Source organism: Lactuca saligna, chromosome 4 (assembly GCF_052625555.1).
Source record: "Lactuca saligna cultivar CGN05327 chromosome 4, ASM5262555v1, whole genome shotgun sequence".
Taxonomy (NCBI): domain Eukaryota; kingdom Viridiplantae; phylum Streptophyta; class Magnoliopsida; order Asterales; family Asteraceae; genus Lactuca; species Lactuca saligna.
Window position 1 is genome coordinate 18,063,752 of NC_136420.1, and position 24,800 is coordinate 18,088,551.

Sequence of the window (24,800 nt, forward strand, 5' to 3'; positions counted from 1 at the left end):
CAATAAAAAAATCTCTCTCTCCCTCTCTCTCTCTATACACACACATACACATGCACACCGTATACTCACCTATACACTTTTACTTCATCTTCTTCCTATTTCCTCTTTTATCTCTTAGAACTCTCCTAAAAATTATAACATTACACATAAACATACAAAGGATGTGATTTGAAGCTCTCTTTTGGGCATATCTTTAAGATCAATGACTTGAATCATTGAATTAACACCTTCAGGATTGAATTAAAGCATCCTGATTCCTCTTTCAAGAACTTGAACTCTCAATCGAAGAAATTTATGTAACTTTTCGTAATCTTCGAAGAAGGCATAAGCATTGTAGCACACAGGTGGCCTTCCCCATAGAATCTGTTCATGTAGGCGTCGTCGCCTTTGAGTTCTTCAAACCATTGTCTTCATTCGGCGGCGCAGGATACCGGAGAGTAGCCAAAGCGGAATCATAATCGGAGCTCTGTTTGCACTACCCCCGACCTTACCATGTCGAGTCCTTAATTGCAGATATAACCAATGATGACGAAGAGCTCTCGTTTTTTCAAACTAGTCCAACAAGTTTATGTCAAAACTCTGTAGTTTTTGATGAAGAAGTCGTGAGTGGGCCTTTTAGAAAATGAAACAGATGAAGAAAGAAGTGTTGGTATCAGTGATGAGTTGTCTTTCTATAGCCTACCGGAATCTAAATCGGAAGAACACAATAGTCAAGAGGAGGTAGAGATGATATCATCAAGTGTTTGTCCAAAATCGACATCTAAATCTTTTAGATTTGATGTAAATACACCAACAATACTTCATTTCTTTGATTTTTGTAACACTCCGCTCCCGAGTTCATTTTAAGGAGAGAAAAGAAAGGAAATTGATGGAAGTGAAAGTAAAATAAAAGAAATTGGTGTTCCCGAGTTTCATTAAATGAAAGAAGTGGAAGGAAATGGAAAGATCACTTTCCCTCCTAACTTTCCTTCCGATTTGGAAGGATTTGGAGAGAAAGACCAAATTTTAAATTTTCCTTCCACTTCTTTCCAACTCGGGAACACAAAAGACGAATATTGATTCCTTTCTTTTCTCTTCTTTTCTCTCTTCACTTTCTTTTCTCTTCTCTTATTATCTTTGCTACAAATCAGGAGCATGGTGTAAAGTAAAGCACACCCAAATTGATTTTAGAAATGAAAACACACAAAGATACACAATTTCATATTTTATTTTAGGGAATATACTTGATGAAACCCACAACTTGAATTTAGATTAGAAGATGAAATGTAAAAGGTGATAATCTGTGATTTAGGGTTTATAATTTAAACAATGGTGCAGAGGGTCTTGATGGGTTAATGGTGGTGACGATCCAATGGTCCCGGTAGTTGAAAAAACGACAAAAAACCCTCAGCTCTTTCTCTTGCACATGTGTGCTCTCACCCCCACCCTCACTTTTCTGGTGTGTATCAAGAAAAACAAACAATAGTGGCTTCCTTTTAAACTTAACTTTATGCAGGTTTAATAGGGTGGAAAATATCATATGTAGGCTAGATGGTTGGTGGGTGCTTAGTAGTGAAATTGATGGAAGAGTGGTGATGGTGTAAGGTGTTAATTTATGGTGGTGGATTTTTCCAATTAAGGCTTCCGATGGAAGTTAGAGAGAGAGAGAGAGAGAGAGAGAGAGAGAGAGAGAGAGAGAGAGACCCAAATTAATTAATTTTTTTATATTTAAATCAAATAAAAAAACATAAAAAAATATATATCATAAGGGCATTACAGTCATTTCAATTTATTGAGGGACCAAAACCACAAATAAACTACAGACCATAAAACCAAAAGAATCGAGGTTTTGATAAAACCTCGAAAAAAATCATACCATAGGAACCATTTTTGCAGTTTTTTCTATGAAAAAATGAAGAAAAGCGTATTACACCATAACGTGAAGGGGAAAACGTGTAACTTTTACGCTCAATTGTCAAAAGCTTCGCCATGACATTATAATACGACGGCGTTTGATATATTTGCCTTGCTTATTGTATAACGTTTCGCGGCGACTCTCACATAAGCACATAAAACAGCGATCAACAAAAACCCTTGTTCCGGTTGTTGCCTCTTCAAGAACATTTGCGAAGCAATTAAAATCTTCAAGAAGAAATCATCAAATTCGAGTTTCGTTAATGGAGAGATCACCTCTGCATAATTTCAATTTACCGCAAGGATTGATGTGGGGGACACAAAGGTTTTTGAGGTGCATGAACGTTAATCCAATTCGTGCAATGACGGCCGTTGATAATGATGAATCTTCAGATTCAGAGGAGTATAACAACAATCGTTCTATCGAAAACCGTCATGCAGAAGTGGAGGTGTTAGAGATGCCAGCAGGAGGAAGATCGAGTGATGATCCGAGGCGGAAGAGGGTGCGATTTAACCTGAAACCATTGTTTCTAGCACCAGCGCCACCGCAATCGCCGGATATCGGTTCGGTTAGAAAAGCTACATCGGAAGATGACGACGAAATCTCGATAACTAGAGAGAAGCTGGTGATGGATTTTCATACGGAGGTAGGTAAGTTGAAAGAAGCGATTCTGAAAAACAATACTCCAGATGACGTCGAGATTGCACCGAGTAAGGGCTCGCCGCCTGTGAATTCAGAAGCTGTGCAGAATTCTGAAAAACAATACGACAATCGACCGCCACCGCCACCGCCAGTCGCCGAAGAAATCAATGCATCGGTTGATGATCCGATGTCGGAGAAGAAATCAACGAGGCCGAAAAGGAAACTTGAGAAGAAGGAAGAGAGGGTTAAATTCTCAATTGCGCTATCACGCAAAGAAATCGAGGATGATTTCATCGCCATTACGGGGAAGAAGCCACCACGAAAACCTAACAAGCGGCCAAAAAACATTCAGAATAGATTACAGGTACGCATTACTTAATTTCATTATCCAAATTCATCAGTTCAGATCAATTCGACCCAATTTCAAAAGATTTAACGATTCTTGTTTGAATTTCTTTTTACAGGTTCTATTTCCAGGATCACGGTTATGTGAAGTTCATCCTGATCTATACAAGTAAATTAAAATGCAAATGCGCGATAGATAAATGTTTGCTGGTGTTTTAGAGCTCAGATTACAATTAAGGTATAATTGACATATAATGTTGTTTGTGAATTACCTTATCTAGGGTTTAGTATCTGTTCAAATTGTTCATCACAGATTCGTAATATTTAAAATTTCAGTAGGGTGATATATGGTTTTTCAGTTCTTGATTTAATCACCTTAAAAGTAATTTAAATATGATTATAAAGAAATTTTTTGGGTAACTATATTGATATGGTTTTTGGTCACAAAGATATGATGCATGGTTAATTTTAGGATAAAAGTGATTATATTTACGTGGGATATTTTGGGTTGGATATAGAAAGCTTTCATTAAATTTAAATGAAAATTCGTATGCGTGTTTGTAGTAATGCAAATATCTTAACGGTTTAAATGCCAAAATAAAAATAAGATTAATGAATAATTAAATACATGTCCTTAATTTTAGTAACAATACATATGAAATAAAGTATAGTATTATTTACATATAAATGCATTATATGAAAAAGGTTGGATGTAGTATATGGATACTTGGATTCTTGCGCATGAAGTAATTTTTTTTTTTTTATCTTCGTTTATTTTACAAAAATTTATAATTAAGATCAGCAATCTATAATTTGTTTTTATTACAATACAAAGTTGGAAAGATAAAATAACAGAATAAATTATTTTTTGTCAACAAGTTAATTTATCAATAGAAAATGTAAACAACTAAACGAAGTTTGAACTTGATTATATGGCACGTTTACGTTCAAACACATTCTTTGTTATTCTTAGATAAGATAATCTCTCTCAAAACTTAGGTTATGTTTAAGAGACTAAGTAAAAGATAGTTGATAAATGATAAAAAATTAACTTATAAATTAGACAATAAATTTAAAATGAAAAAAATATTTAGAATATGATTCAATATAAAAACACAAATAAATATATATTTCATTAAATTAAAATAAGTGTTAAATAATTATTATCCAGTTATTTTTGTTTGCGGTGTCATATATATAATATTATGTATAAAACCATCAAAATTGATTTTATTTCGATTAAAAAACACATTTTTTATTGTTAACTTATTCCTATTGCTTTTGAGTTCATATTATTTCTGATTTCATAATTTATCCCCAACATCTATGTATTTCGAATATGTTGCTTATAGTAGACCTCTAGTAGGCTTCGTAACTTTCTTTGACACCTACCATATGTATACTTGTATGGTTCTTTTTGAAGTGTTATGAAAAGAAATTTGTTAGCTTTTTAAATGAACAATTTCAATATTTCACAATAGTTTTCTATATTAAATTTTAATATGAATGCTTATAGGTAGTTGATAATGTATTCTTATATATGGTTTGTGGTGCAAAATTAAATATTGAAAAAACATCATAAATGGTCCCTGTGGTTTCCCAAAATCTAAAGTTTAGTCCCTGTGGTTTAAAAACCTCATAGATGGTCCCTGTGTTTTCAAAACTTTTGACGATTGGTTCTTATTGCTAACTCCGTTAAGTTTTGTTCGTTAACTGAATGACATTTTCGTCATTTCACTACCATAGGGACCATTTATGATGTTTTCTTAAAGAAAAATTAAATATAACTATTTAATATATACACACACACACACACACACTCTCTCTCTCTCTCTCTCTATATATATATATATATATATATATATATATATATATATATATATATATATGTATATATATATATATCACTAAAACCAAAAATAGTTTTTAAAAAAGCAGAATATTAAATTTGAATTGATATCAAACCAAAACTGAATCTAAAATCAAGTTATCTGAAATCAATTTTTCCAAATCGAGGCTCAAATAATTAGTTGACATCAAGAGCAATTTCAAACAAACCCAATAACAACAATCGAGATCAACCATGATCCCAGTGAATGAAATCTCAACCATAGAATGTTGGCCACGGATATGAATTAGAGCAGATTAACTATCTCTCTCTCTCTCTCTATCTCTATCTCTCTCTCTCTCTCTTGTCGACTTTCATCTCCCAACCAAAAGCTTAACTCCAAATTTTCCTTAAAGATTTTAGTTTGGGGGTCTGAAAATCAAACCAAATATAGCCATAAACCAGAAATACATTAACCAAATCGAATCACCCATCTGAAATACATTAAAAGAACTGGGTTAACAAAGATTAGAGACATAGAGATAAGCAAAATAACATATATGAAAGAGGGAATGACATGGAGCCTTCGGTGGTGTTAGATCGACTGTAAAGCCAGATCCATGGAAATAAATGGAAATCAGAACCTTCATCATCTTCTTCTCCGTTTCTCAACTGTTGATCTGAGCCTGGCAAGTATCGATGAGTAGTATTGAAGGTCGGTGAATGGGATTGTGGAACGGTTTCTGCTCCGATTTTCTTCTAAGGATAAAAGATGAATACGGTGGTGGTGACTCCTATGAACTTCATCTCCCCATATAGATCCAGAAATCGAACTGTTTCTGCTCCGTTTTTCTCTAGATTTTTCTTTCCCTTTCATTATTGATGATTTAGATTTTGGGTGAAGAATAGAACCAAGCATGAACGATGGCGTGTTTCCAGATTTGTTAAAGTGTGTTTCTGTGTTTTAATAGAGTAGTTTTTTTATTTGATTTCATTCTTGGAGAGAGAGAGAGAGAGAGAGAGAGAGAGAGTTTATATATTAAATAATTATTTTTAAAATGTGTCTAGTGTTTGTAGTAATGATGTAACCGACAAAATGATTGCAAATGTGAATGAAATGAGCTTTTCTGGGTTTTTTTGTTCAATTTCTTTATGATATAAACATTTAGCACACGCTAATGTTATAAACATTGAAAAAAAATGAAAACTAAAGGGATGTTAAAATATGACACAAAAGATTTTGAAAAATGTGAAACTTGTGTGAAATCAAATTTACAAAGAAACCTTTTCCATTAGTTGAGAGAAATACATCATTACTTGAGCTGATTCATTATGCTATATGTGAGTTAAATGGAATACTTACTTGAGGAGGAAAAATGTATTTCATCACATTTTGTGACAAATCAATTCAATATCTACATGTTTGTCTTCTAAGATCAAAATATGAAACTTTTGATGCATTTAAACTATATAAGGCTGAAGTAAAAAATCAACTTGAAAGACACATTAAAATTCTTCGCCCCGGATAGAGACGAGGACAATTTCAACCAAGAGTTTGACACATTCTGTGAAGAGAATGTAATCAAACACGAAAGAACTTCACCTTATACTCCCTAAAAATGGTTTAACATAATGAAAGAATAGAACCCTTTGTGAGATGGCCAATCGCATTTTCAACCAATCATCTTTACCAAACATATGTGAGGGAAACACTATTGACTACTTACTATGTTCATAATAGGATCACTATCCATGTGATTGCTATAAGTCCGTATGAGTTCTGGAAAAATTGAAAACCCAAGCTAAACTATTTGAGAGTGTAGGGGTGTGTTACCTACTATAGGACAACTGATCCTAAGAGATCCATATTGGTAGTTCGAGCTATGAAGAGTGTGTTCATTGGATATGCTCATAACAACAAGGCTTATCGATTATTGGATAATGACTCAGTATTGTCATAGAATCCAAAGACGTGGAATTCTTCGAAGAAAAGTTGTCAAAAGATATTGAAAACTTGAATCCAATAAAAGTCCTAAGCACTTCTCAAGAGAATGTTCGACCTTCTCTGGTTATAGAACAACCAATGAGAAATACAAGGTCAAGAAAAGAGAAAAATCTAGGAGATGAATTTTACTCTTTTAGTTGAAGGTACTCAAAAGAAAGTGATGATAGAGGTCATTTTTTCCATCAACTTAGATGATGATCCTAAGACCTCCACTGAAGCCATGTCATCTAGAGATGCTCCTTTGTGGAAAAGGAGCCTTCAAGGATGAAATGGATTTAATTATAAGTAACAAAACTTCATAATTGGATTATCTACCCAAAGGGAAGATACCCTAGAATCCAAATGGATATTTAAGAGAAAATACCATCTAGATGGATCCATATATGCCTATAAAGCAAGATTAGTTGCTATAGGGTACAAACAACAAGAATGGATCGATTATTTTGATATCTATGCCCCAGTTGCTAGTATTGTTCGATCAGAACTCTCTTAGCAATACCATATTTGAAAGGATTGTACATTCATCAAATCGATTTGAAAACAACCTTTCTGAATGGTTATCACAAAGAGGAGATTTACCTGGAGAATCTTGAAGGATTTGTGATACATGGACATGAAAATAAAGTGTGTAGATTTATTAAATCCTTATATGGTTTGAAACAAGCTCCTAAATAGTGGCATGAGAGATCTGACACTATTGTGATTGCTTTCGGATTCTAGCATAATAGTGTTGACAAACATATTTATTCCAAATACACTTTCGAATACACAATCATTATTTGTATTTATCTCAATGATATGTTGATCATTGGTACTCACCTAGGTCTTATTAGACGAATAAATACCTATCCTCAAAATTTAAGATGAAAGATCTTGGTGAAGTTGATTCAATTCTTTGTATCAAGGTGAAAAGGACAAGCAATCATATTTCTCTGAGTCAATCTCATTATTTAGAGAAAATTCTAGCTATATTTCAATATTTGAATATTAAGGAATTCAACACTCCTTTTGATTCAAGTGCGAAACTGAATGTGGATTCTGGTTGAGAAGTGGCTTAACTAGAATATGCAAGTTAAATTGAGAGCATGATGTATGCAACACATTACACTCAACCTGGCATCGCATCCAGTATAAGCAAACTAAGTCAGTATACTGTCATCTCGGGACGGAGCACTAGAAGGTAATGAGTAGAGTATTGGGATACCTGAAAAGGAAAAGTACCTTTGAGTTGACGTATTCGTCATCTAACGGAATACTAGAAAGGTATTATGATGCTAGTTGGATAGATCACGCCATTGATTTAAACTCCACAAGTGGATGGATTTATACTCTTGTTGGTGGTGTTATTTATTGGGCGGCCAAGAAAAATACATATATAGCTCATTCAACGATGGAAGCCTAGATAATTACCTTAGCAGTAGTAGGCAAACAGGCATAGTGGATTCAATATCGACTCGTGGATATCCACCTATAGGATATTCCAATACCATCTATACTTATGTACCTGACAGTGAGGCTACATGGTCTAAAGTGGAAAATGTTGTATACTTGGAAGTCAATATATGTAGTTCTGAGACATAATTTTATGAGACATGTAGGAACTTGGTAGATTTGCTTACCATATCTCTGACGAGATATTTGGTTACATTTACCACGAGAGTCATGGGTATAAAACTAAAATAGAATCGCTTAGTGAAGGAAAAGCAATTTGACATTAATGCTCCTAATTCTCAAGTTTAAAGGGTAACAACGAAGTCAATAACGATAGAAGGTACTATCATTAATGATAGATCTATGGGAGATAGGATAGTACGTCGTTGCCAAGAACGAGGATGGGTTAAAACTCTTAACAAATGGAGACATCTAAGAAACAAAGATGTTGTAAACTTTGCCTATATGATCTAGAGGTGGTGTCTTCTCAAGTGAAAATAAGTGGTTTATCTTTTAAAGGGTCATGAAAGGATTTATAACGCATAGACATATTAGCGATCAGGGAAAATGCAAAGACGCCATGTGGTGTGTGGGGGTAAACCAGAGAGGTCATCAGGTTCGTGGTTGAAACCTATAAGGATACCATAGAATCAATATCTTCTAGTTTTTCTTCATTAAACTAGGGTTTAATCTTCATGACACCCAAGTGTCATCATCTGTCTAAGTGAAAGGAAAATTTCCAAATTGGTGGAGATTGTTGGAAATTATAAGGGAATAAGGCAAGTTGGCTATTTTCCTTTATCCCATAATGGTGGGGGAAGAAACATTTTGTGGATTTGTATTGGTTTTCTCTTGATAGGCCTTCAAATGTTTAAATGGATCAAGAGATGGGCTAAGCCAACACACGTGCATGGTCTAGCCGATGACGTGAGTGCACGAAATGACGCGATTTAGGCGCACTTGTCACGATGCATCGGTCGCTGGGAGCTGAGTAACTTTTATTTTTGGCGAGGTTCAACCGGATCGGGTTTGACCGACCTGGTCAAAGAGTGTACCAATGTTGACCTCCTGGATGAGGTGACAAAACATTTTAGAATCATCTGGAAAGATCGAATAGTCTTTAGGTTTGAATTCAAATCAAAGCGGATATTGATATTTGATTCGAAATTCAAACCGCCACGTGTCGAAATTCATCTGAATGATCATTCTGATTTCTGGAAGAAACTTGGTAACAATAGTAATAATAATTAAACTTATTATTTACAACTTATCAACGTTTAATTCTCAATATTAACCGTTAGTTGTTTTCTTACGTTAAAATGTTTTGGATATTTAGTTTTATATATTATCTATCCATTTGTTCGTTTGACATTCTTAAACAATTCATTATTAGTTTATAATACTAATTAAATATCAAGTCTGAAATTCAAAATCTATATATTTGATGTGTATGTTGCCCCTAGTGAGGTTGATTCCACACGAATTCTCCATGTTCTATAGTTATCTCTGGATTTTCAGTCTATCTTCCCTTAAAGGAAGTAAGTGATTTGAAGACGAAATGAAAAATTGAGATCTTGATTTCAAGATTTGAGTACAATTTTGAGACTTTCATGGTAAAAAATAATCATTACTCCTTTTTCTACAAGGAGGCCTAGTTCATGACTTTTGGTCTTTGGCATGTTGTACTTTCTCGTGGCGTCATCCTATCAGAAGTGGTGTGGAAACTGTGTAACTTGATAATCTTAGGGATATTTTGATACAGTTGTGTTGATGTCCGTTCCAATCAAATGGAATTGAGATTTAGATTCTTCAGGTATTTTTTCTGTCAACTCAATCAGGAGTCATATTGATTCTTCGAGACTTCCAGTGGAACGTGTAGCCACCAGATGGAAAATTTATGTTCCTATCAAGGTAAATATCTTTTTATGGCGTGTTTTGTTAGAAATGATTCCTATCAGATTGATCTTGTTGGCTAAAGGTGTGGAGTTGGACTCGATTATGTGTCCTATCTGTCAGTTTGATCCAGAAGATGTTGTGTATTTATTTTTCAAATGTAGTTTGGTACGTCAAATTTGGAGAAGGGTCGAGATGTGGTTAGATCCGCCCTACTTTTAAGTAACTCATACCTAGGTGTTTTTTTTGAGGTTTATAAAAGTTTGTTGCTGAAAAAAAAGTTCTTTTTCTAATTAAAGATTGCACGTTTGTTTTCAGAACTTTTAGTTTAATAACACAAATATAGATGCTTCAATTTATTTTATTCTCTTCCATTTTGTTATTTTCAAAATAATAATAATAATAATAATAATAAATAAAGACGAATACAAAACAAGACGTTGTAACACTATAGTTAAACTTACATGTAAATAGACTATCTTATAGATTATTCGTGAGACTGTTAAATATACATGTAAAAAAAACAACTTGTTATCGATGGAACCAATCAATAATATTATAGTAAAAACGTGCATTAGCCAATATATTTAACAAGAAGTATCATAATGATAAAGAATTTTAAATACATTGTTGGACTAATACCAATTATATATATATATATATATATATATATATATATATATATATATATATATATAATGCATTTATTTAGTGTTTAAAGTTTTAAAAAAGTTGATATAAATCATTTAGTTGCGTTAGGTGATAGTTATTACAACGTTAAATTATAAAAAATTTCATAAAGTTACTTGGATAACATTCTTTAGTTAATTAAAATAATTATTTAACTAATTTCTTTACTAAGCGACAATATTACCAGTGTTTTTGTTGGTCATTAAATATTACAGTAGAGAATTAAAAAGTTTATATTACTTATTTATACCAACCAGATTTTTTGGTAATCAAACAAATTGGTATCAACTATATTTGGTATAGTATCGATAGCAAAATTTTTATATCAATTATAATTGTCACGGTACTTATTTGAGAAAAAAAATGATCGGTACCGTATCATGTCCACCCTTATTATTTTATATTATCAAGTTAAAAAAATAAAAATGAAAATAGATAACTGTTATAATATGAACTGAAATTTTGGTAATGTGTTTGAAATAACTTAACCTAGAACAAAGTGAAGAAATTTGTATGCCAATTTCGAAGGGATAAATGTTTGGAATATGTTGTAGGTCTTTAGATTTTTTCCCCATTGAATCCCTTTCTTAAATAGACCAAATTGCAAAAATGGTCTTTGTATTTGTAAAAATTATGTGATTTTGGTCTAAAAGTGCATGAGTACTCCAATTTTAGATAATTTGTGTGGTTTTGATTCCTATAGTAGACATTTTTGTGTGGTTTTGGTCCATACCCAATTTGAAATGATGAATTTATCCTTCAATATATTTTTTTTTAAATTTCTCTTTAATTATTCTCTATATATTTAATTAAAAAACCAAAAAAGACAAAACTATACCCTGCCCACCCCTCCTCCTTCTAACCTATCCACCAATATTTACTCAATGCCTCTCTTTCTCTATCTTTATCTTTGTCGGACCAACAACATCATAGGACCTCGCCGCCGCTTGCCGGACACCACCACTTGTTGGACACCTCCACCTATTGGACACCACCTGTTCACCCCTCCTCCTTCTATTGGATACCACCTGCCCACCCACCTATTGGATACCACCTGCCCACCCACATTTACGTCATCAGTGTTACCCTTCGTCTCTAGAAACCACCATCGACGACATTCTTCTTCCTTCGCCAGTGGTTCCGATCAACCAAATTTGATGAATGATTTCAGAAACCACTACCACCGGCGCCATCCTTTTTCCTTAGTGGGTGTTGTTTTTTCTGGTAAGCCCTCCACAATCCCCATCATTGACATTCCCTTCACCTTCTTGTACTTTTAATCTCGGCCAGAAATCGTTCAACACCACTCATCGATAGTTTCAACCGAGATTGGGTTTAGGAGATGAAGGTTTTGATCAACATATGAAAAACGTGGAAAAAGATGATGAAGGATTCAATTTCTAGGGATCTAGGTTTAAAATCCTCCGTCGTCGGAAACCTACATCTGGATCTAAAGTCTTCACCGGAGTTTGAATTTATGTCTTGACCCAGTTTGTTATCCTATTCTACAACCAATCTTCCACTACCGAAAGCTTGATGTCCAATAGGCGATTACATTTGGGTATAAACTCCCCCACTGTTTCTGTTGACACAATTCGTCACTCCTTTCTCGATGTACAAACAGATCAGTAGTTTCTGTAGGTTTTCAGCGGCATTTGACGGCGAGCAGTACAACAGGTTTCGAACCTAGGACTCTTAAAAAAATAATGCCCAGAGGCAATAACTCCAAACCAACTCAACTACCAAAATCTTAATAAAATTACTAACAAAACGTACATATATGATAACAAACATAAATAATTTTGGGGCCCCAGATCATAGTAAGGCCCGAGGCGGTCGTCCAACTTGCCCATCCTATTGGGCCGGCCCTGCCAGTGGTGCACTAACATTTTGTTTTGGACTAAAAACACATAAAACTGCCAACAACAACGACAGAGACAATTTTTGCAATTTTGTCTTCTAAATAGTTGAATAATATAATAGATATTTGGTTTCTCCCCATGGACATGGTTATTTCTACCAAATTATGTTATTATTATTATTATTTTGCCATTTATTGTCTTTTTTTTATTGCTTGCTCAAAAAGTGGTATTAGAGCTACGATTATTCGAGTGATTATACTTGTTGGTTTAAGAGACGTCTTACAAGTTCGATTGAAAGAAGTTTAATAGATCGAATGACTCCACAATGTAGAATATAAAGATGAAGGCTCTTATGGTTATGGTTCAACATGGTTGTGCAACAACATTAAAATAAGATGCAAAAACGTCGAAGGAGATTACGACAAATGCAAAGAGGGATATTCAGGAAAATGCGCATAGCGCGAGTTTGTTATGTCAACTGATGAAAAGCTATAGAAGGTTGTGGATCAAACGATTCAAGTTGGGATATGAAAGAAACTTTGTGACAAATATAAAACATCTTTCTCACAAATCGATTTTATCATTAACGATGTTTGTATTCCCACTAGATAATACTTTTATTTTCACAACTTAAAAAAATATGATTATTATTTAATACCACACGCGATTGGAACCATTCAAAGTCGTTTGTATTTAAAAAGTAATTAATAGATAAATATCTTTAATCGGTGATAATTGTACGTTAAACATAGAACTTCAATTGTTGCAATATCTATCATACTATATTTTGCCCTACATATATAGCAATTTAATGGGGTAAATAATTCTTAGAACTACCATTTTTTACATTGTTAGAATACTAACGTTTAGCTTGTAAGGACCACTTAAAGATAGAAATAAAAAGAAGTTAGATGAAAGTGAAAAAAAAATTAAAAGAAAATGTTGTTTAAGGAACAAATGTTTATGGAAGTGAAAAAAATGATGTTGAAATAAATCCATTACTCCATGCAAGAAGTCCGGATATTACTTTTCAGATTTTACTTTTTTGTTCCAAAGAACAACTTGAGGGCTTAAGTTGTGTAATCAACATCCAATTGGGTCTAACTCTATTCCCTTGAAGTACAAGACATTTACTTGATTAAATAACGACCCAATATCATGAAATTAAAAACATCACGAAACTAGGTGTTACAAGTCTTCCCCTACTTAAATTGGATATCGTCCTCGAAATCTGACTGAGTTAGAGTTACTGTAAACTATACTAACACAATCCAGATGCTTCCTCCAACCACTTCATAAAATCAAAGAATCCATAGAGAAAATTTGGCAGACTACTTGGAACCCAACAGGTGCTAACAGTTAACCCAATCACATGAAACTACCTAAATCGGGAAGCTCTTAAAGCTACAACAAAAATTGCAATGTCCAAAAAATAAGATTCAAAAATTTCATTTTTAAATTAATAAAATCAGTATCCAAAAACATCATCATAAACCCTAAGTGGAACAAATGTATCAATACATCATAAAATATCAGAGTTGTCATGAAAATGTGAAACAATATTGTGTGTGCACTAGAATCACCCCGAGCTCTTCCCTTTTGCATCAGAAGTACCTGAAACATAAACCGAAAACCGTAAGCACGAATCTTAGTTAGTTTCCCCCAAATATCACATACCACACATATCAAACATATAATGGGCCCCGCCCAATGAGTGTAACGGGCCCTACCCTAACTCACATAACAGACCCCACCCATTGAGTATAACAGGCCTCGCCCTAACTAGCACAATGGGCCTTGCCCAACATACAAACATACATGTATAACAAGTAATGGCATACAGAATACCCGTTGGGCCCCGTCTACTAAGCATATAACACATACATATGCAAGAGTCAACCCGAGGATAAGTACTAACTTCCTTGCATATAAGATAATGACATAGTCAAGCGTGACATTGACACCCATTGATATGTTAACATAAGCACCAAAACAAGATGCCCTAACATGGTTGCACGTTGTGGTGTGTGTAAATGGGTCATGATTTCCCAACCCACTTCAGGTCTGCAGGTTGTAGTGAACCACATCATATGTTTTGTTATGCTACAATCAAAGTAATTATAACTAGGCATTTGTTGCACATTCCTAACTTAAATACGTATGTTTCGGAGAACATTTTGGAACAACATTCCGGACTACATTGACTCTATTCCTGACACATTGTGAAATACCATTCCAAAATAATTCTACGCATTCCAAACTTGTTCTACAGATTCTCGACAAGATCTTCGTATTCCAGAGTCATTACGGATTATTTTAGAATTCTTTTTTTAGATTTGTTATTCTATTTCAAACGTATACTCACATATAGCCAAAAAAACTAATTTAAAGGAAAACGATTAATACCTATGTTACCACACCAAATCATCAAAAAAGAACCGAAAATATCGAGACATACCCACAAAAAACTAAATCTATTTATTGCTAAAGGAAGACAATGTTTGAGTTTGATGCTGTCTGAAATGTTGTCCGAAGAAAATGGGAGTTTAAATTGAACCCGACATAAAAATGGGTTCAAAATGTTATCTATAGGAGACCATATTACCCGGTCAGGTCACTATATCTGTTTATCCATTTCGAATTACAGATTCTAACATACCAAACCAAATGGTAATTTTTCAAAAGTACATTTTTATTGTTATTTAAAAAAAAAAAACAACTATTAAGGCTAGATTACTAATTTCCTTATAAATCTTATAAATTAGTAATTATATTATATCTATATAATAAACAAGGTTCTTATCCAGATTTGTAAGCGTTAAATTGCAATAACACCAAAGTGCAAGGATCTTTCGGCAACTAAGCCTTGTTATAGGAATAATTAATGGGGATCCCTATATAAGAATTGATTAAATAAAAATAAAATCCAACGGCTGGCAGAAAATAGTACGTGTAGATCAACGGCTGATATGAAGACTCATATTTGAAATTCAGTCGCCTCTCGTTTCACCTCACACCAAAAATGCGCACAAAACAAAACTCATAATGCGTACATTAGCACTGGGAACCTGCCACCTCGAACGTTAAATCGCACCCTCCACCCCTCTTGACTCCTCATATATGAACGTTTCGCGGCGATTTCACATAAACACAAGAGGAGAACCAGGGAAAACCCTCCTGATAATCTGTCACGAATTTTGATTAAAGGGAGATTCAGAGAGGTTTTGATGGTATTTTCCGGCAGGAGAAGAGGCGGCGGAGAAAGAGAAGCGGTGGAGGAAGAAGAGATGGAGAGATTGAAGCGGCTGCACAATTTTGATTTGCCGTGTTTGAAGTGGGGGAATCAGAAGCTTCTTCGGTGTATGAAGGTGGATTCAAAGGGCGACGTGTCGGCCGTCGATCGCAAACAATCGTCGGAGAGTGGCGGCGGCGGTGGTTGTGATGGGGGAAGGGGCAACGTGATTGGAACACGGCGGAGGGAGATGGAGTTTGAGAGAAGATTTAGATCAAGTGATGATCGCAAGGTGGAGAGTTATTACAAGTTTTCTTCGTCGGAGAAATTGAAGGCGAGAGCCGGAGACGGTGAGATCGAGGCGACTCGAGAGAAACTGATGTTCGATTTCCAGACGGAGGTCGGGAAGATGAAGGATGCGATTCTAAGAGAAACTCTTGTCGATCCGCCGCCGCCGCCGGGGACAACAACAACGACTGCAACGACATCTACTTCTCCGGCGGAGAGGCCGTGGAATTTGAGGACTAGACGAGCTGCGTGCAAAGCTCCTTCCCCTTCGAATGGAGTCAACGGCAATGGTGATATTGTGAAACCTAATGTATCTCCGGTGAGAAACGAAGGCAACAAATCTCCGAGACCCCGACCTGTCGGTGGCGTCGCTACAGCCACCGTAACTACCAGTGGCGAGAAGAGAGACAGACCCAAATTCTCAATTCAACTTTCTCGCCGTGAATTGGAAGATGATTTCACGGCTATGGCCGGCCGGCGACTTCCACGTAAGCCGAAGAAACGACCAAGGATTATTCAAAAGCAATTGGATGTAAGTCAAATTTCATAACCAATTTTACTCCTCCACTTTCTTCAAACTACAAATCCTTAAGATCACGATCATATTCATCACTGTTGCATTGTTTTCTCCGATGCAGACCCTGTTTCCCGGATTGTGGCTGACGGAAATCACCGCCGACCTATACAGAGTTCCCGATGATACCGAAACCGCAAAGGTAATCATCCGATCAAAAATTCAGCAATCTTGTTATCTAATTGATCTACCCATCGATTCTAAACTCCAGTTTTTCTTATCATCTTCTTACTTTCTGTTGAATTTTTGCAGAGGTAGTATTAGAGACACGCCTAAGGATGATGCTGATAACAATGGTGAAGTATAATCATTAATAACTGGAATACTTGCTGTTTGATTTCTTCAAAACGGGGGTTTGATTTCCAAATGTTGAAATTCCCTGATTAGATCTTGAATTAAGCTTAGCTTTTTCATTTGGGTTCTGCTAATTTTGCTTCTTATAGTCAACATGTGTTCATATATAAGGTTTTTTTTTTTTTTTTTTTTTTTTTTTTTTTTTTTTTTTTACTGTTCTTGGTTATAGAAATGAATAAAGTGTGAAAGCTTCTTTGAAATTTGCCATTGTTGATGATTCTTGTTATTAATTAGCTTTGTAGATCAAGAGCAGCGTATGCATGAAGAATCAAAGTTATGCTAAATGGTAACATTTTGATCATTAGTAGTTCAACAATTTGCCTACATTTTTGTATCATAATTTCGGTTTCTTTCTTCTTATGGACTTCATGAAGTGCTTTCTATGTTTGGGTAATACCCTTTTAGTAATTTGTACTCTATGTAACGAAACTTGTACATTAATCTCGAATTTTTGACGTTTTCATTAATCTGGTTTCACAACCAGTTTTTGAAAACGAGTAAATTGCAACAAAATAACAACATATTTATGTTTTTCTATCACTATATTTTATTTTATTCATAACTTAAACCCAATAAAGTTTTTCTACAATTTATAATAACTTAATAACTATAAAAGTACATTGCTATTTAATTTGACACAAGAGAAATCTTCAATAAAGTCCTAAAAGTTTTTTTTAATAGAAAAATCCTGATTATTTAATATTTTTTCCTAATTAACAAAAAAAATCGTTTTTTATATTTGATAGCAAATAACATATTATATGATTTTCTCAAAATAATTGGATTTTTCTGTTAAAAACAAATTAAGATTTTTTTAAAACTTTTTCTAAAAGCTTGGAATTTTTCTAGAGATTTTCCTTTATGCAATTTGCTAACCTTTGATTTTCGACATCTTTACGGATGCAAAATTTATAGAAAATGATGTAATGGATATGAGTATATGACGTTGATTTGGAGAAGATGTGGTCGAAATTGGGTTTGATTAGAAGTATTTTCTTAGTTTTAAGGCTACTTTAGCACTAATCATAGTTTTAAGGGGGCAATAGAGCATTAAATTTGAAACATAAAAGTGGTAAAGTGTAAATAGGGGTGGGGGGTGTTTGTTGACACCAATAGAAGCAACTGACAAGACAAGAGTATGGTGACGAGGTAGGATGGCCATGACGTGTAACCTACGCTTTAGGCTTTTGTTTATTTGCAAAAAATACGAATAGAATTTTATATTTGACATTTTTCGCCCATGTGATTTATGTGAGTTTTAATATTTTACCAAAATACTATTTGATAGTTTGGTTTTCTATTTTGGGTCCACGAAAGGTAGTTTTGTTACATCTGTAATCATCGACTTTAGGATAATGGGTGGTCGGAGTGGCTTGGGGGGAGGTGGGTTGGGCTCGCGATCCAGGTGATTCCTCCAACGGCTCAAATTATTTTGTTTTATATATTTTTCTATAATAATAAATATATTTTCTATCATTTTAAATTCACATATTTCTTTCTTTCTCTCAATCCCATCTTATTCTCCTATGTTTCACGTAGCTTTTTTCCTTTAAATTTCATTTTATTTTCTTTCTCTCAATCCCATCTTATTCTCCTGTGTTTCACGTAGCTTTTTTCCTTTAAATTTCATTTTATTTTATTGTATTATTTTTTACATTCAAATCAAAATTTGAAAACATATAAGGGGTGAAAATGGGTTGGGTTGTATCATAAACGGATTGATCAGTTTAAATAAATGAGTTGAAAATATATACGAAACCTAACCTCTTTAAGTAATGGTTTGAAAATTCTCGATCCAATCCAACTTTTTAAATAAATTGGTTGAAATCGGGTTAACATGTTTATTGTTTTTTCAACCCAACCTGTTTACTAAACATGTTAAACCCGGATTGACCGGTTTCAATTTTCACAAAAAAATCCCTTAAAAATTCAAATAATCCATTAAATTGAATTACATAAAATTTAAAAGGTATGATAATTGTTCGAGTTTGAAATTTATACAATAATAACTTTACAACCATAAAACATTATAAATGTTTAATTTATCAAAACCCATGGTTTCTGATAAATAAAAAATAATTAAAATATAATTATCAATTAAATAATAATACTTAATAAATAGAAATTAAAATATAATGATCATTTATATCATATTATGGATAACCTATAAATATTTTTTGACTTCAAGAGTATACTTATTCAAACTAAGAGAATCTATGTCACATCAGAGCACCAATTGTATTCTCAAAGATATTTAACTATACTTAGAATATAGTCAAATATGGAGATGATAGTATTCACAGAATTCAAACAAATTAAATCTAGTCGGTGTAACACCGTAAATTTCAAAACAAAATTTTCAAATTTTATAAAACATAATTCACTTAAGATTCATAAAACAACCATATTTGAACATTCAATCCAATTAATACAAAAATCCCAAGATCTCAAAATCATAAATCCCATGCGTGTGTACGGATCAAGCCGGCGCCTTCCCACGGTCGTCACTAGTACCTGAAACAAATAACACCAAACACTGTAAGCACAAAGCTTAGTGAGTTCTCCAAAATACCACATATAACACATATTAGCCACTCGAGGCTATAACTTTGTGGGTCCGTGCACCCAAACTCTGTGAACCCTCGGGTTCTAACTCTGTAAACATGCACAACATAAATCACAAAGAATAATGCAGCGCAACACATAACATAAAAATATAGCATACAAGCACTGTATCACATAACTCTATTTACCTACTCAAGGTAAAGTATAGTGAGAAGACTCACCTCGCGTGTTCGGTAATTCGTAAATCGCTGAAATCACTAGTGCTCGATCTCCCGAGCTATAGTCCTCGTATAACACAATACATCTCTAATTAACACTTTCCCAACTAAGGTTGACTATCCCTTAACAAGTCAACATAGGTCAACATTGGTCAATGGTCAATGGTCAACTTTGACCGGACTCGGCGAGTGCACTATAACGACTCGGCGAGTCTAAGCGCATACACTGATTTCCCTGGAATCCTCACTTGACACGTCGAGTATTCTCCTAACTCGATGAGTTCCACCTGGCATGAGTTGTGGGGCCTCCACGACTCAACTCGCGGTGTCTCAAGAACAACTCGGCGAGTCCCAGCTTGACTCAGTCCACCTGTCAACCCACTTTGACTCTCCCTGACTCACCGAGTCAATCCCTCAACTCGGCAAGACCACTCGCTGGGTGGTGCTGGGCAATCTTCATGCTACTCGCCGAGTCTGTTCTTGGACTCGACGAGTCCATGCCATGCAACGACTTAAACTCACTCCTGAGGCAGATCTATTCCACTAACTCATAGATCCAGTCCTTCCAGGCTTATTTATCATGTAAAGTTGCTATCTTGATGTACATACAACATCTATATGACCATATATGATGATTTAGCCCCAAATACCACAACTCAAGGTCATAACCTCCATTGCTCTTCATAAAGCTTGATGAGTGAGGCTCTTTGGACCTCTATGGATCCAGATCCAAAGCCTCATCACTAGAAAGGGACTATTTGGGCATCAAATCAACCCAACAAAGGCCAAAAGAAACCCTAAATCCAAATATACTTCAAAAACAGAAGATGAGCTGAAATGATACCTCAAGTTCGATGATCTAAGCTTCAAATCCACAGTATAGCAACCTCCTTTGCTTCCTCTTGGCTAGGACCTCCTTCTTCTTGCTAAACAACACCACAAAGGTCAAGAATGGCTTCCTTTCTCTCTTAAAACGCTCAAGCACTCTAGGGTTTCTCTCTATGGATTGGTGAGCACAAATGATGGCCATAAGGCCCTTTAAATAGGTCTCAAACCTTGGGAATTAGGGTTTCATTACACAGCGTGGGCTCGCCGAGTCCAGACGCAAACCCGTGTCCAAAATCGCGATCCTACTCGGCGAGTTCGAGCTCCAACTCGCCGAGTCCACTCACAAATCTCAAAAAAACACCAATGATAAATACCTGGAAATTCCGGGCTGTTACAGTCGGACCCATTAATGAAGTCGTATTTTTAAGCTAAGTATGATAGTCACACTTCTGTCATAGGACATCATTATTCTACAAATGAGATTTTGATTTGAATTTAGTATTCAGATATTGGAACATTAAGACAACTATTATATTGTTTTGATATATTGAGATATAATCATCACATCAATATTTGTTGTGTTTTATAATAACATGTTTAATCCATGAATAATCTTATTATTCTAAAAGTTCATAGTCGATTATAAAGAGTAATTATGAAGTAAGAATAATATCAGTTCGATTGGTTGACTCTTAACAGATGAAAGTACACAAGTGGTTGTAACCAAGTTTCATAGGTACTTATCATAGAACTGATACTGAACGGACCTGAATCAAGATCACCCTATGGATCACTTTCATGAGTAACACTTGATTAAAAGGTACTATCTTTGTATCTTTAACACCTGAGATACATAGTAAGACTTAAGTGTAGGGAGTGATGTACTTTGATATGATCAAATGATGATCCTTTATAACGTCCCAAAAATTATAGTAAAAATTTTCATTTTCAAAACCATTCTTGTAATCCATAAGTCATACAACACATTATTTCCAAAATATAGTCATCAAATTAGAGTATCCAAAAACATCTCTCATTATAATATCCAATGATGATGTACACAATCATGCCTTCGCCTTGCCCCGATCATATGATGTACCTGAAACCATTAAATGAAACTATAAGCCAAAGCTTAGTGAGTTCCCTCAAAATACCCCACACAACAATACATATACAATGCATGCACACAAGACCTACATCACAAGGCTAGGCCGCCACCTGAGCCTTTAGCTATATGTTGGACCACTCCCTTAGGCCTATAGTATCAACTAGACCCCCCCCCCAGGTATCTTGGCCTTCAACACAAAGCTAGATCGCCTCAACCCAACCACAATATGTTAACATATGTACATAAAGAGATAACCAACTGGCAGAGTCCGATAAATCGAGGACCCAACTTGCCCCTCTTCTGGAAGCATATGACACCCTTCCAGGGCGATACCTTCAGTAAAACCATATATTAGACCTGAAAATCTAACTTGGATAGTCGCACGTTAACATAACTCTTCTGTCGGCTTTGAGTTGTCGCCAATGAAACATCCCAAAAATACGGTCCAAAAATTTCATTTTTAATTATTAATAAAACAATAGCTATCAAACATCACATGAAAATAATAAGTTATTGTTTCTCAAAACATCATAACATCTGTAAAAAAACATATCAGAGTAAACACATCCCAGGCTAAAATCATGGTGTGTGCACTACAGTCATCTCAAGCTCTTCCCTTTGCTACCGGAAGTACCTGAAATCAAAACTGAAAAAAACTGTAAGCATAAAGCTTAGTGAGTCTCCCAAAACTACCACATAACATACACGTAATCGCATAATCACATAATAACATAACATTGGGCCTTGCCCGCTACATCGGGCCCCGCCCGACATCGGACCGATCCGGCATCGGGCCTCGCCCGTCATTGGACCAAAATCTGGTGTATATATCAACAAGTACATATAAACATAATTACATAACATAAACATATAAACATTCCTTGGGCCCTACCCGACATGGGACCGAAATCCGGAAGCATATAACATAAATATATAAGCATTCCTCGGGCTTACCCCGACATTGGACCAAAGTCTTGAACATATAAAACAGGCACATGCAAGAATCACGAAGACATCAAGCATACAAACATTCCTCGGGCTTTCCCCCATCATCGGACCGAAGTCCGGAAACATATAAACCTACATCGAGTTATCCCTGACATCGAACCTAAGCCCAGAACATACTAGCATATATATATATATATATATATATATATATATATATATATATATATATATATATATATATATATATATATATATATATATATATATATATATATATATATATATATATATATATATATATATATATGGGCCGACAATGGTGCCTTCGACCCGTTCAAACAGGAGGAAACTCACATCGTAAAGCTAACTGCGGAAAACACTCGGTAAGGAATCTCTAACGGTTGCTCCAACAACTCCCTGCCTATGATTATCAAAACAACACTTAGTCAAAATCTCATAATCCTTCTTAGGTTAAAATGACCATTTTACCCCTGGTTTAATTTGGACCATAACCTAGGCCCAATTCCATCTAAACTTTCCAAGCCCACTAATGGCCCACTAAAGGCCTACTAATAGCCTAATTTTCTAAATTGGGCCCAACTCCTGAAATTGGCTTTCCCTTAAGCCCAAACATGTCCTTGGCCCATTAACTGACTCCTAATGGCCCACTAAGGCCCAAAAGCTAAGAAGTCCATAGATTGACCCAAAACGAGGCCCAAATGTCGTGAAGCCCAAATCAGTGAGTACACAAGATGTATTCCTCTGTACGCTAAGCGTACAGGCTGCATGGCTTGTACGTTGTGTGTACTGGCTTGTACGCCCATCGTACTTCCCTGTTAAGCCATAAACTTCAAAAGTGCTTAATATGTTAAGGCCTTAAGCCTAAATTACAGATCTAAGGCCATTAACATGTCTTAGCTCATAAAGTCGATTACTTGGTTGCTTGCAACCCACCAAATAGACCCAAACATGGAATATAGCAACTAACTTCCATGGAAATGGCTAAAACTCATGCATGGTCACCAAAGGACTTTAAAGATCGAACCTTTACTGATATTAGGACGCATTTAACAGTAAGGGTGGCAAACCTAAGCCTAGAAACGAAGTTGATAAATAAAAATCCATTATTGGGACCTAAAAATGTCTAAAACTCCATTAAAATGTATCTAAGCATTCATGAGGAAAGTTTAAAGCTTTTTACATCAAATGAGTGCCAAATGGTGATGTAATCTCGGATCCTTGAGATCAAGATACTCAAGTTCTTCTTCTTCTTCAACTTCTTCTTCCTTCTTTCAAGCTTCTAAACACCACCAAGAACTTTACAAAGCCAAAAACACACAAGGATGAAGAATGAGAGGCTCGCTAGGGTTTCTGAGGTTGAGAGGATGGTAAGGAGACTAGGGTTTGAGTCATAATGTTGCATTTATATGGCTTAAACCCTAAAAAATAAGGTTTGGAATCGGCTTGTGCACGCTGCATGTACTCCTTGGTACGTTACGCGTATGTGCATGAAACCCCCGCATTAAATGCTGCACTACGACCCGCGTATGCCAAGCTTACGCCCAACGTACGTCTTCGGGTAGCCCACTCTTATCTGCCCACTTGCTAAAGTCCACTCTATAATCCATTACTTATTCCATAGCCCAACAAAATAAATTACAAAGATATTAAATAATTATTACCTTACGTGACGGATGTTACATGCAACCTCTTCCTGGTTTTCTGGATGAGCTCCATCATCTGGATGACCACCTCAATCCTCCTTATGACCTTGTAGACACCCTCTCCCCAACAAACTGGTGTACGGCAATTCCTCCCATACAGAAGCTCATACGGCGGTGCACCAATACTAGAGTGATAGTTGTTGTAGGAAAACTAAACTAGGGAAATGTAGGAATCCCAACTCCCACCAAAATCGATGACACAAACCCTAAGCATATCCCCGAGCGTCTGAATGGTTCACTCCCTTTGACCATTAGTCTAAGGGTGATAAGACATACTAAAATGCAACCTCGTATCGAACTCTTTTTCAATTATCTACCAAAAGTGAGAATTAAACTACACATCATGATCGGATACAATCGAAACCGACGCA

The 24,800-nt window shown here is 35.2% G+C and overlaps 2 protein-coding genes across 2 annotated transcripts; both read left to right on the forward strand.

The window, feature by feature from the left end:
- The first annotated feature begins 2,156 nt into the window (after positions 1–2,156).
- On the forward strand, positions 2,157–3,054 carry LOC145039335 (uncharacterized). Its single transcript, XM_078987405.1, has 2 exons — positions 2,157–2,900; positions 3,001–3,054. The coding sequence occupies exons 1-2, from the start codon at positions 2,157–2,159 to the stop codon at positions 3,052–3,054; spliced, it is 798 nt and encodes a 265-aa protein (XP_078843531.1).
- Positions 3,055–15,701: 12,647 nt separating this feature from the next.
- On the forward strand, positions 15,702–17,351 carry LOC145041336 (uncharacterized). The gene is made up of 3 exons (XM_078989359.1): positions 15,702–16,642; positions 16,749–16,826; positions 16,937–17,351. The coding sequence occupies exons 1-3, from the start codon at positions 15,818–15,820 to the stop codon at positions 16,940–16,942; spliced, it is 909 nt and encodes a 302-aa protein (XP_078845485.1). The 5' UTR covers positions 15,702–15,817; the 3' UTR covers positions 16,943–17,351.
- Positions 17,352–24,800: the final 7,449 nt, after the last annotated feature.

What these genes read in the sequence shown, in the direction of transcription:
- LOC145041336 (XM_078989359.1), top strand. Translation starts at nt 15,818, where the DNA reads ATGGTATTTTCCGGCAGGAGAAGAGGCGGCGGAGAAAGAGAAGCGGTG. An exon ending in TTATTCAAAAGCAATTGGAT is followed by an intron (nt 16,643 to 16,748) that starts GTAAGTCAAATT and finishes TCTCCGATGCAG; the next exon opens with ACCCTGTTTCCCGGATTGTG.
- LOC145039335 (XM_078987405.1), top strand. Translation starts at nt 2,157, where the DNA reads ATGGAGAGATCACCTCTGCATAATTTCAATTTACCGCAAGGATTGATG. An exon ending in ACATTCAGAATAGATTACAG is followed by an intron (nt 2,901 to 3,000) that starts GTACGCATTACT and finishes TTCTTTTTACAG; the next exon opens with GTTCTATTTCCAGGATCACG.